We start from the raw sequence: 12,567 nt of genomic DNA on the forward strand, positions 1-12,567 counted from the left end.
GGGGCGTGGGGGCGGGGGGGGGGGGGGGGGGGGGGGGGGGGGGGGGGGGGGGGGGGGGGGGGGGGGGGGGGGGGGGGGGGGGGGGGGGGGCAGGCCAGCCTCTCAGCGTGTCTCTGGCACCCGCAGGTCACCCGCAAGTTTGGGATCCCGGCGCTGAAGCAGGCCATGGAGTGGTTCGGGTACCACGGGGGGCCCTGCCGCGCCCCCCTGCGCCCGCTGAGCGAGGCCCAGCTGGAGGAGCTGCGCAGGGACTTCAGCATCAATGGCTGGCTGTGACGGGGGAGGGGAAGGGGGGTCCTCACTCCTCCCCCCTCTGTTCACCTTCCCCTCACTGGCGCCCTCCCTCTCTCTGCTTCCCAGGAGCACCCAAGCCCCCTCCCCAGGGCAGGGGTACAGACCCCCCAGAGCTGGCCAAGGGGGCGCAGCCCCTTCCCCCTCAAGCCCCCTGTGGCACGGCAGAGCCAACCCACAGGCCTCAGCAATATGGTGGATTCCCAGGTCCCTCCAGAACCTGGGCCGGCCCAGAGCCACTTCCCCCCCTTCTCACTTCCCTAGAGAGACCTGGCTGTCTGGGGAGGGGCAGGGTCCCTGGTGCACCGTGAGCTGTCAATAAACTCCTGGCATCCGCACTGCGCCCGCCTCCGCCCTCCTCACTCATGGAAGGTGGAACCGCCCCGCGGCCTGGAGGGGGTACGCTGCTCCCTGGAGACGCCTCGTGGCTGGCGGGGGCAGTATCCTCAGCCAGCAGGAACATGGGGGCTTGGGCAGGCCCACACTGGTTCCCAGGAGGCGCAGGGCTAGCCAGCGTGGGCATACAGAGCATAGAGCGAGGGAGGGCTATGCCAGCGTATCAGTGCCCTGCCCCTAGCACCTGGCATGCTGCCCTTTCCCCACTGGAGCTGGGCTTTAGCACCACCCCGGGAAAGCCAAGGCCCTGCCCCGCTGCCCAGTGCTCCCCCCCACCCCCTCTCCGGAGCCAGCCAGCATGGGGCACCCAGATCCCAGCGCCAGCAGGCAGAGCTGGGCCAGGACATGAGAACCTGGTGCCAAGGCCGGGGTCTCTGAACGGGGCTCCAGGGCATGGGACCCCGCCCCAGGCTGGACCGTCACTGCTCCTGGGCCCCTTTTTTCCAGGACTCTGGGCCTGTCCTGGGCCCCTCCCCTGCTCAAACCTGGGAAGGGCTGGGGGGTATAAACCCCTGGGGGTCGCCCTCCCTGAGCTGGGGGATGACGGGAGGGACAGGCAGGCTCGGCCCCAGCTCACCTCACAGAGCCACACACAGCAGGGCAGGTTTGGCAACGCGGTTTATTTGCCGAGGCCCCGCGGAGGCGGCGCGGGGGAGGACACAGCAAGGCACGAGGGCAGCAGCAGCGCGGCCAGGGTTGTTCACACACCCCCCCAGCCGGGCCAAGCCCTGGGCTCCCTGCGCCAGCATCAGGAGTGACGGCTACTGCTCCCAGCAGAACCGACACCAGAGACAAGCAGTAGTGGGGAAGGGGGGAGTCCCGTGTGCAGCTCCGCTGGTGCCCCCCCATCCTGCCCGCTGCCCCATGAGCCCAGCCCTGGCTCCCCCCACCTCACACTGCTGATGTCCCTCAGCCCCTGCTCTTCTAGCCCTCCAGGGCTGCAGCCCAGCCCTGCGGCCCCCCAGACACCGGCACTCGCCAGGCTGCAGCAGGCCCCAGTGCTCACTAGGGCTGAAGGGAGACTGTCGAAGGGACAGCGTGAGCGCGGGCGGTGCAGACTCACAGCGCCCCCGGAGCCCTTCAGCGCTCACAGCCCTGGCCCGACCCTGTGCCAAGGCACTGACAGGCAATAGAGACCGGACAGCCCCCCCAAGTCTCGCTGTCCAGGGCACGGCTGAGAGGAGCCGTGGGCCTGCTCAGGCCAGATGCCCCTGGGAGAGCTGAGGGGGAGGCACGGGCCATGGGGCCAGGACACCCACAGCAAGGGAAGGGGGAGCCTTGCCCTGCCCCCAGCATCAGAACAAGGGGCAGGGAGATACCAGCTCCCTGCCACGGCCACATCCCACTAGCGAAGTCAGGCCTGTGTCAGCACCCTGCTGGAGAGGGGCACTATTCCCGCTGAGCTTGGGGGGCACCGACTGGGCACTACCCCCTGCCCATCATACCTGGCTTTGGGGAAGCAGGTGCAGCAGCTCCCAGCTGCATCCCCTGCTAACCACGGGCCCCAAGGCCCTGGCAGATTGCCCCCTCCACTGCCCCACACAGCCCAGCAGCAGGGCTGGCTGTGGGGGCTGGGCCCAGGTGTCTGTATGGAGGGTCCCAAGGCAGTGAGCAGAGCCCCAGAGAAGGGGGTCTCCTGTCTCCCCCTGGGCGGGGGGCAGCACTCAGAGCCCCCAGGACCCGGGCCCTCGGAGGAAGTGCTGTAGCCAGCAGGAGGGACACAGCCAGCCATGGCTCTGCCAACACCCCTACCCGGCCTGGCTGGGCACCGCAGCTCCTGCCCCGCAGGCTCTTGGAGGCCAGGCCGGCCAGCGGCAGTGGAGTCCCGTGGCGGCAGGGTCACGCTGGGAGGTTGTGTGCGGACTTGGAGGCACTTTGAGCTCTCTGGATCACGGCCGGGCACTTCTCCCGCCGCAGCAGCTTGTTGTTCTCAAAGAAGCCTTCGCTGCGGGGCACCCCATGGGAGCCGTCGGGGAAGGTCAGGAGCCCTGGGGGAGGGAAGAGCAGGGAGTCACGGGGAAGGGAGCTGCACACACCAGGGAGGAGCAGGGTGGTGGGAGAGCGGGGCAGCAGGGGCCAAGGGGGGAACAGGGGTTGTGCTGGAGAGCAGGGCTGCCTGCCCGGCTCTGCCCAGGCTGTTCGTCCCGCTGCTCTTGCTGGGAGGGGCTGCGGCTGCTCACCGGGGCTGCCTGGGACTCACCGAAGCCGTCCACACGCCCGCTCTTGAACTCGCCCTCGAAGGTCATCGAGTCGTAGCGCGTGAAAACTCCGACGCCATTGAACTTCCCCTGCACAAACTCCCCCTCGTACCTGCGCAGACAGACAGCCCCGCAGCATCAGGCTCCCCGCCCACCCACCTGCACCCCGCAGCGTCAGATTCCCCGTCCACGCCCCGCAGCGTCAGGCTCCCCGCCCACCCCCCTGCACCCTGCAGCGTCAGATTCCCCGCCCGCGCCCTGCAGCGTCAAGCTCCCTGCCCGCACCCGCCCGCACCCCACAGCGTCAGGCTCCCTGCCCTTCCCGCAGCGTCAGGGTCCCCACAGGCACCCCGCCACGTGAGACTCCCCACCCACGCCCCACAGCGCCAGGCGTGGGGTAAGCAAGAGCAGAGGGTCTCCGTGGGGTGGGAGGGCACAGACACACGACTCAGCACCAGCACCCCTCAGCCATCCCCAGTCCCCACAGACGAGAAAGGCCAGTTGCCCCAGCTCCCCAGGGTAGCCCCAGCAAGGTGCCGTACCCACCTGGAGCCATCGGAGAAGGTGAGCACTCCGCAGCCATGGAACAGCCCGTTCTCAAAGTGACCCAGGTAGGTGCTGCCATCCGCAAATGTTAGCTGGCCAACGCCGTGCCTGCGGCCTAGGCAACAAGAGCGGGCGGCGTCACCAGCGCCCACAGCCTGGGGAAGGGGCCCCAGTGCCCAGCCAAGGGACAGGTGCAGGGTTGGGCAGGGCACTGCTGGAGGTTGCAGATGGGAAAACCCAGAGCTAAGCTGACTCCCAGAGCTGGCCCAGCTGGGGAGCTCAGGTTGCTGGGGCTCAGTGGGGCCCGTGCCCCACACCGAGCCTGGAACCCCGGCACTCATGGCCGCTTTGCTGGCTGCCGGTGCCCAGGGGAGAGCCCGAGAGATCCAGGGGAAGGCAGCTTGTCCTCACGGCTGGGCTCTGCGCCGTCAGCTCCACAGGCCAATGGGGCAGGAGGGTTTGGACTTTGCAGCCTCTCCCACCCCCCACCCCCGGGGCCAATCCACGCGTGGGGAAGGCATTTGCCACCCACCCGGACACAGGAGGGTCAAGGGAGAGGAGGAGGGGAGCACAGGGGAGTCCCGACAGGGCACATTCATGGTCCCCGCTGGCAGGAAGCTGCCGAGTGCCGGGGCAGACGTCCCCAAACGCAGGTTTCTCCAGGGCTGCTGCCAGCTTTCCCTGTGCCAGGGCAGGGCTGCCTGGGCTGGCCCGTGCAGCTCAGGAATCCCCAGGCCCGAGCCGGTGGGGGGAGAGGTCACGGCCTGCTCTCAGCCAGAGGGGCGGGGACCCCGGGGGCAGTGTGTGGCAGTGCTGCTCAGCAGCCGGGTGAGAGGTGCTGTCTAGACAGACCCAGCTCCCCAGAGAGGGCAGCCCCCACACCGCCAGGGACAGGGCTCCCTGGCAGCCAGGGGTCCTCTTCCCCACTGTAATGGGTTGAGGCCAAGGGGGAAGGCAGGAGATCAGGCTGCCCTGTCCCAGGAGTTGGGGAGCAGGGGAAGGCCCATGGAGGGCAGGGGCAGATGCTGTCTGGGGAGAACCTGGGTTCCTGATTCTTTAAGGGCCTGGCACCGGGAGCCTTGTCAGGTAGGGAGGGGCAGGCTCCCCTCTCCCAGCCAGCCGGGCCCAGCCCTGGGAAGGAGGGCACCATATAACCTGTGGGACGGATTGGAGCAGGTGCCTCTCCCCGCCCTGCCCGCAGAAGAGGCTAGCAGGCGGTGCCCAGCACAGATGCCAGGGGCTGTTTGCAGCCCGTCTGGGTGGAGCCAGGGGAGGGTAATGGAATGGGCCAGCTGGGAGGCACAGCCGGTCCATGGCGCTGCACCCTGCTCACCTTCCTTCCACTCCCCGCAGTACTCCTCCCCGCTTGAGTAGGTGAAGGAGCCCTTGGTCAAGGTCATGGTGCCAGCTCCGGGGCAGGCGAGACGACACCTGCAAGGAAGGGGCAGGTGAGAACACCCAGCAGGCACTGGGGGTAAGACACCCAGGGCTGGGAGCCTGCTGGATGTGCAGGGCCCATGCCATGTGGTTTGCCATTGTTCTGAGGCCTCACCCTGCCCCCAGTGCCCTGCTGCGGGAAGCTCTCCCTCTGCCCAAAGCATGCCCGCGTTCCACGCCCAGTGCAAGCTCCTTGGCCTCTCCCTCAAGGCTTTGCCTAGCACCAGCCGGCATTTCCCCATTCCCTTTGGATCGCCTCCCACTCCCAGTGCCTCTCTGAGGCCTGTCTAGGCCTGACCTGCCAGGGGATGCCCTCTATGCACACTGCTAGTCAGGAGCTGGCTGGGGGCTGAGCCCTCTTGTGCCAGCAGCCCCTCCAGCTGACCTGACATTGAATCCTCCAGCGCCACGCTGCAGCCCCACAGACGGCCTGGCAGCTGCCTAGACGGGGGGAGGAACGAGCCCTGGAACCGGACCGACCTCCATGCCCTGCGCAGCAGGCAGGCTAAGGAGCTCCCTGCAGGTAAAGATGGCAGCTCCGGATTGGGAGCTGAGGAGGACAGGACTTCCTGCTCCGAGTTAGAGACTAACCCATCGCTGGATTCCGCAGAGCAAACAACTCTGCTCAAAGCTGAGCTGCTGAGTACTAAGGGATGGGGGAAGGTGTACGGCACGTCGCTCTCTGTGCACGGCTGAGCGAGCGTGGGAGCCGGGACTGCCCAGCATTTCAGGGTCAGCTCTCTGCTAGCTTTACAGTTTAAATGACTCCGGAGTTGACTGTCGTAGGCCGGTCGCCTGATCCATGTTTCCAGAACCTCAAAATACCTGGGGACCTGCTGACTGCGCAGACAGACTCTTGGATTTGGGGCCTGCAATGTCTGCAGTGGGTAGGCTCTCATTTGCATAAGGGGGACCTAATCAAGCCCTTTTGGTGATCCTGTGATCTCGGGTGAGGATTTACTGAGGGGCTTCCAAAGGGGAGAAGGCAGCCAGGCCACCCTTTGCTTGCCTGGCCTTGCCGCTCCTGTCCAGCAGTCTCTGGCCACCTGATGCCATCATGCCCGGAGAGAGGATTGTGTTTCCCCCACCCTCCCAGCTGGCCAAGGAAGGGTAGGAGTTTAGCCACAGACAGCCGCTAAGCTTTGACACCTGCCAGCAAGTAACCTCTAGGAGCCAGCAAGACCTTCCGAGTCAGTGCTAAAAGCACTGGGTATTACCCCAGCCCAGCTTCTGGCGGCTGAACCAACCGAGAGTCACAACCACCATCCTTCGGGGTTTGCTCTTCTCTTCCAACTTACCAGCAGAGGGCTGCTGCTACCCCCCCTTCGTGCACGTAGGGTTTAAGCTCCAGCACATGGCTGGTAGCGAGCACACCAGCGTGCAGTGGGGCTGGGCCCCAGAGAAGTTAGGTGAGAGTGGCACCTGTACAACAGCTCTCAAACTCCTGACTGCCCTAGGGAAAACAGCCTCCTTGCCCAGGAGATCGCACGCATATCTCCTGGGTTAGGAGCTGTATGTTTAATCCTGAGAAATCACGTGGTTTTCACCTACATTTGTCACTTGAATTGTAAACGAAACGTCCCAATAGAACTCCAACCAACACGGCTTGTTACACGGAACCGTGCGCGGATTTGGCTGGGGGGTGATTTTGGCCCTCCCTGAATCACTATTCAACAGGAATAAAGCTATCGACTGGCACCGAGATTCATAATGCTGCTCCCTTGGGGCGGACGGCTATGCAGGACGGCTGCCTTCCCACAGTATCACACCGAGCTTAGAGGGAATTGTTGGATTAAATAACCCGGATCATCGCTTGCTACTAACCCACTTTCTCAATGTGACTAGTCCATGCTTTTTGCTGAATTTAGTAAATAAAATACATGAACTGGAGACCTGCCTAGTTTGCTTCCTTCTTCCCCAGATGTCAGGTTCTGGACCTGCAAAGTCCCAAGGTAAATAAGAGGAAACTGTGCCCCACCTAGTGGTGGTCCATAGAACTGCCCCATAACCCTCCCCTAAATGACAGGTTTCAGGGTTTCAGAGTAACAGCCGTGTTAGTCTGTATCCGCAAAAAGAAGAACAGGAGTACTTGTGGCACCTTAGAGACTAACAAATTTATTAGAGCATAAGCTTTTGTGGACTACAGCCCACTTCTTCGGATGCATATAGAATGGAACATATAATGAGGAGATATATATACACACATACAGAGAGCATAAACAGGTGGGAGTTGTCTTACCAACTCTGAGAGGCCAATTAATTAAGAGAAAAAAAAAAAAAAAAAACTTTTGAAGTGATAATCAAGCTAGCCGAGTACAGACAGTGTGATAAGAAGTGTGAGAGTACTTACAAGGGGAGATAGAGTCAACGTTTGTAATGGCTCAGCCATTCCCAGTCCTTATTCAAACCGGAGTTGATTGTGTCTAGTTTGCATATCAATTCTAGCTCTGCAGTCTCTCTTTGGAGTCTGTTTTTGAAGTTTTTCTGTTGTAATATAGCCACCCGCAGGTCTGTCACTGAATGACCAGACAGGTTAAAGTGTTCACCCACTGGTTTTTGAGTATTTTGATTCCTGATGTCAGATTTGTGTCCATTAATTCTTTTGCGTAGAGACTGTCCGGTTTGGCCAATGTACATGGCAGAGGGGCATTGCTGGCACATGATGGCATATATCACATTGGTAGATGTGCAGGTGAACGAGCCCCTGATGGTATGGCTGATGTGATTAGGTCCTATGATGATGTCACTTGAATAGATATGTGGACAGAGTTGGCATCGGGGTTTGTTACAAGGATAGGTTCCTGGGTTAGTGGTTTTGTTCAGTGATGTGTGGTTGCTGGTGAGTATTTGCTTTAGGTTGGGGGGTTGTCTGTAAGCGAGGACAGGTCTGTCTCCCAAGATCTGTGAGAGTAAAGGATCATCTTTCAGGATAGGTTGTAGATCTCTGATGATGCGCTGGAGAGGTTTTAGTTGGGGGCTGAAGGTGACAGCTAGTGGTGTTCTGTTATTTTCTTTGTTGGGCCTGTCTTGTAGGAGGTGACTTCTGGGTACTCGTCTGGCTCTGTCAATCTGTTTTTTCACTTCAGCAGGTGGGTATTGTAGTTTTAAGAATGCTTGATAGAGATCTTGTAGGTGCTTGTCTCTATCCGAGGGATTGGAGCAAATGCGGTTATATCTTAGAGCTTGGCTGTAGACAATGGATCGTGTGGTGTGTCCTGGATGGAAGCTGGAGGCATGTAGGTAAGTGTAGCGGTCAGTAGGTTTCCGGTATAGGGTGGTATTGATGTGACCATCGCTTATTAGCACAGTAGTGTCCAGGAAATGGACCGCTTGTGTGGATTGATCCAGGCTGAGGTTGATGGTGGGATGGAAATTATTGAAATCGTGGTGAAATTCCTCAAGGGCTTCTTTTCCATGGGTCCAGATGATGAAGATGTCATCAATGTAGCGCAAGTAGAGTAGGGGCGTTAGGGGACGAGAGCTAAGGAAGCGTTGTTCTAAGTCAGCCATAAAAATGTTGGCATATTGTGGGGCCATGCGGGTACCCATAGCAGTGCCGCTGACTTGAAGGTATATATTGTCCCCAAATGTGAAATAGTTGTGGGTGAGGACAAAATCACAAATTTCAGCCACCAGGTTAGCTGTGACATTATCAGGGATACTGTTCCTGATAGCTTGTAGTCCATCTTTATGTGGAATATTGGTGTAGAGGGCTTCTACGTCCATAGTGGCCAGGATGGTGTTTTCTGGAAGATCACCGATGGATTTCAGGGTAGCAGCCGTGTTAGTCTGTATCCGCAAAAAGAACAGGAGTACTTGTGGCACCTTAGAGACTAACAAATTTATTAGAGCATAAGCTTTCGTGGACTACAGCCCACTTCTTCGGATGCATAAATGGCACCTGCACAGGGACACAGCTGGGTTTTGAGGGAAAAACTGACATCTGTATTAACAGATCCTGTCAGTAGCAATGTAGAACCAACCATTGGGGCCCAGCCAGCCAAGCTGCCAGCTGACCAGTTCTAGACTCCTCCCGCCCCAGTGGAGAGTCACCTCGAGCGCGGAGAGGCAGGATGTTTGCACACCGCCAGGGTATAACAAAGGCCAGGTGAATCAGGTGCTGAATACAGGCCTGGGGAGAGCCAGGCAAACACCTTCTGTGAAAGGCTGGATTTGACTAGGAACTCCATGGCCACTGGGGTATCAGCCAGTTCCTCAAGGCCCGGGATCATGCACTGGGAGAGGAAGGCTGGAAGGCCCTGTCAGTCCTTGCATTAGAGATTGCGTTCACCAGTTCAACTCTGCGCTTCACATGGTCACAAGGCTAACCTTGGCCAGATGGCCTGACATGTCCACACCAGGGGCTGTCACATCAGTTAACCCTTTGTGGTTCCCCAGTGCGGAGATGGGTTGTGGGAGGCTGAGGGATTTGCTACTCGCCAGATGGCTCAGGGAGCAGGACCCAGCCACCTCCTGGGTGTTCCTGATCCTCGCTCAATAAGGCTGAGGCTGTGTCCTAGACTGCTGCTTGGATAATCTTGCAGAGACTGCCCTGGAGGAGGAGTCCGACGTCTTGCCCAACTCAGGCCTGGAGGTGCCCTGAGCCGGGATCAGAGCGGACTCCAGGAAATGCCCACAGGGGAGACGAGAGTTTGAGAGCTGGGGACCGGTGACCACCCCAGGACAGAAGATCCCTGCTCCTCAGCTAGCAGTGACCAGTCCGTGTGCTCAGTTCAGGTTGCTGTTGCCTGTGGCTTTTGTTTCATCAGCCCAGAGTCAAAGCCCAATAGGGCTGCACCTCCATGAAATAGTGGAGAGGCGTCTCATTCGAAGGGCGAGGAGTCCTGCTCTGTCCGCGCTGACGGTGGAGCTCTGGGTTCGGCTTGCTGCTCCCTCAAGGCACAGGGCTACTGCTGAGTATCACAGGCCACCTCCCATCCCTAGCTAATGAAGTCCTCTGATGGGGGGGGAAGGGCAGGCAGGGGACACTCTCTGGCCCGGACAATGAAATCACAGCTGCTGAGGTAGGCTGTCCCACTGACTCCCCAGCACTGACACCTGTTGTGGTTCTGTACCAGTAACTATCAAATCCCCTGCCAGGGCTGTGCCGGCAGCACTCCCGCTTCCCAGCAGAGGGAGGGAGAAATCTTGCTGCCATGGAGCTCAGGCTGCCAAGGTGGGGAGGGGGCATGAGGTGCCCGGATAGTTCTGGAGGGTGCCACATGAGCAGCAGTGGTGCCCCCTGCCTTCCCAGTGCGCCTCTGCTCTGCCCTACAGGGCCCCAGTAGGGGTGAGAGGACAAGGGGGCTAATCAGTGACCATTGTGGTGGTGGGTCTCCAATAACCCAACAATTCATTCCTCACAAGGGCCATTGGACTGAGAGCTTGGTGTGCCAAGCCCCTCTACTCAGACTTCAACCAGCCAGTGAGACTGAGGACCTGGCCTCCCAGGCCGGGGGGGAGCTTCCAGCAGCAGAGTCCCCTCTTCCTACCCCAGCTGCTCCCAGCAGCGCAATTGGAAATGCAGATTCAAAAGGAGCCACGTGGGAGAATCAGGTCCTCCTGGGGATTCGTTGGGTCAGGCCCTTGGACATAACCATGCCCACATGGAGATCACTGAGAGAGGAGCAGAGATTTGCTGGAGTCACGCTGGCCTCCAGCGAACGGAGAGAGGGTCGAACTCAGTTTTCCAGCTCAGAGGTCAGTGAGTCTGTAAGTCCCAGCTGCACTTTACCCTGGACTTCACTCTGCTCATTTCCGTGAAGGGGGGGGGGGGAAAGAGGACACTGCCAGGTTGCCAGGAGAGGTGTCACAAATCCACATACAGCCCAAGGAGCACGCTGGTAGTGTGAGAACCACTTGGACGGCTTTAGTCCTCCCCCGGGTTTCTCAGTTCCCCAGATGTTGTTCTAGTGCCCAAAGCCTAGGAAGGGAAACTGCCGGCTCTATTCAGAGGGCAGCAGCAGTGGTGAAAAATCAGAACCCGTTTCCCTGGTCCCCCAGCTTGGGCAGGCGCCGCAGTTTGACTCACAGGCACGTTGGGATTTGAATGTCTTGCCTCCACAGCCTCCACTCCAGCTCATTTTCCCCTTTAGTTACTCACCAACCCCCAATTCCAATCACCAGGATACAAGAAGTGCCACCAGCCTTCTAGTTCAATTTGCAAAACCAAGAGCCAACACTCAAAGAGGCTGCGAGTTTAATCAGCATTTCCATTCAAATCCAGGCTCAGCCGCTCATTTGGAAAAAGCTGTTCCTGGGAGAACCATGATGAGCTTGTAATGGCCAAGAGAAGCCAGAGATGCACCCGCAGCACAGCACTAGCCTGGTGTGCAGCTCCCACGAGCCGTGCTTCCCTGTACACACGCTGCCCCTCTCACGGACCAGCCAACGGTTCAAGCTGCAGGCCTTACACTGCAAGCTAAGAGAAAGGGGAAGAGGGAACGTACCAGCATCACGCTCTGGGACGGGGATGGGCTGCTCCCTCTGAGAGAGAGGATGCTCGCTTGCTTACCTCCATGGAAGCTGAGAGCCAGAGAGCTCCTCAGCCTGCTAGCAGGATGTATTGTTGAGAAGGACCAAAGCGAGACTGCAGGGGCTTCTTGTCGAGAAGATAGATGGCCCTTAGTCAGTGCCAAGCTGGTAAATGAACTGAATGCTCTCTGCTGAGGTCATTAACAGCCAGTGCTCGGGCTCCCAGAGCCCACATCAGCCTGGAGGAGAGGCCTGGGAGGGGTGGGGACGGGACACAGAGAAGCACTGGTTTGGATGGCTTCATAGGGAGATGCACAGAATCCAGGCACCAGAAATCACAAATCTGGGAGAGAGGAAGTAATGGAGGAAAGAGAAATGGAGCTGCCTGGGGACCCTGGATTGTCCTGCCTCCCACAGAAAGGGGCGTACACCTCTAGTAACAATTCCACCAAGATGTGAGTGCAGGTCAAAACCTGCCATGTGGCACATAATCTACACTGTGTGTGCATGACAGTCCTTGTCTAATGCAATGGTTCTCAACCAGGAGTCCAGGGCCCACTGGGGGACCGCGAGCAGGGCCAGCATCAGACTTGCTGGGACTCAGGGCAGAAAGCCGAAGCCCCACCGCCTGGGGCTGAAGCCAAAGCCTTAGCTTCACAGGTGTGGGGTGGATGGGCCATGGAATTTGCATAGCATGCTGGGGAGGCCTCAGAAAGAAAAAGGTTGAGAACCCCTGGCGTAATGGATGCAACAGTCCTTCCAGCAGCAATCTGCCCCCACTACAACAGGCCTCGAGATACCCCAAGCTGTCCTATGCAAGACGCGAAAGCACCACGAGAACTCAGCCAGCAACTCAGAGCAAGCCACCCTCCTTGAATCGGCACCCGACCCTCACCCCAGCCAATGAGCCGAGCCAGGCCGCAGGAGAGATCCATGTGAACTGACCCGAGGTGCCCCTTGCTAGGAATGACCTCATCTGCCAGCCATGGAGGCTGAATGTATGCACCCCCCATGAGCTTCCAGAAAAGTGTCCCTCAGGTGACCCCTCACAAATCACCCCCTGCAGCCCCCACTCCTGAACCCCACGCCTCCACCACCTGCACCCCAACCCCACTCCTGTACCCTACTCCCCCCCCCCCCCCCCCCCCCCCCCCCCCCCCCCCCCCCCCCCCCTCCCCCCCCCCCCCCCCCCCCCCCCCCCCCCCCCCCCCCACCCCCCCCCCCC

The 12,567-nt window shown here is 59.9% G+C and overlaps 2 protein-coding genes across 5 annotated transcripts in view; one reads left to right on the forward strand and one right to left on the reverse strand.

The window, feature by feature from the left end:
- HOGA1 (4-hydroxy-2-oxoglutarate aldolase 1) overlaps positions 1-632 on the forward strand; it is a 10,749-nt gene extending 10,117 nt beyond the window's left edge. The window contains exon 7 of the mRNA XM_034776572.1: positions 127-632. Coding sequence (XP_034632463.1) covers positions 127-276 — 150 coding nt within the window. The 3' untranslated portion in view covers positions 277-632. The remainder of the gene's footprint in view (positions 1-126) is intronic.
- Positions 633-1,287: 655 nt separating this feature from the next.
- Positions 1,288-12,567, reverse strand: part of MORN4 (MORN repeat containing 4) — a 13,633-nt gene continuing 2,353 nt past the window's right edge. For 2 of the 4 annotated variants that reach the window (XM_034776575.1, XM_034776574.1), the window contains exons 2-5: positions 4,765-4,862; positions 3,432-3,546; positions 2,888-2,997; positions 1,288-2,675 (exon numbers count right to left, since the gene is read on the reverse strand). In XM_034776575.1, the coding sequence (XP_034632466.1) occupies positions 2,527-2,675; positions 2,888-2,997; positions 3,432-3,546; positions 4,765-4,831 (441 nt within the window). In that variant the 5' untranslated portion in view covers positions 4,832-4,862 and the 3' untranslated portion in view covers positions 1,288-2,526. Of the gene's footprint in view, positions 2,676-2,887; positions 2,998-3,431; positions 3,547-4,764; positions 4,863-5,348; positions 6,020-11,382; positions 11,686-12,567 lie in introns of those variants that run through there. The other 2 variants (XM_034776576.1, XM_034776573.1) reach the window with 2 other exon arrangements.

Source organism: Trachemys scripta, chromosome 7, assembly GCF_013100865.1.
Source record: "Trachemys scripta elegans isolate TJP31775 chromosome 7, CAS_Tse_1.0, whole genome shotgun sequence".
NCBI lineage: Eukaryota > Metazoa > Chordata > Testudines > Emydidae > Trachemys > Trachemys scripta.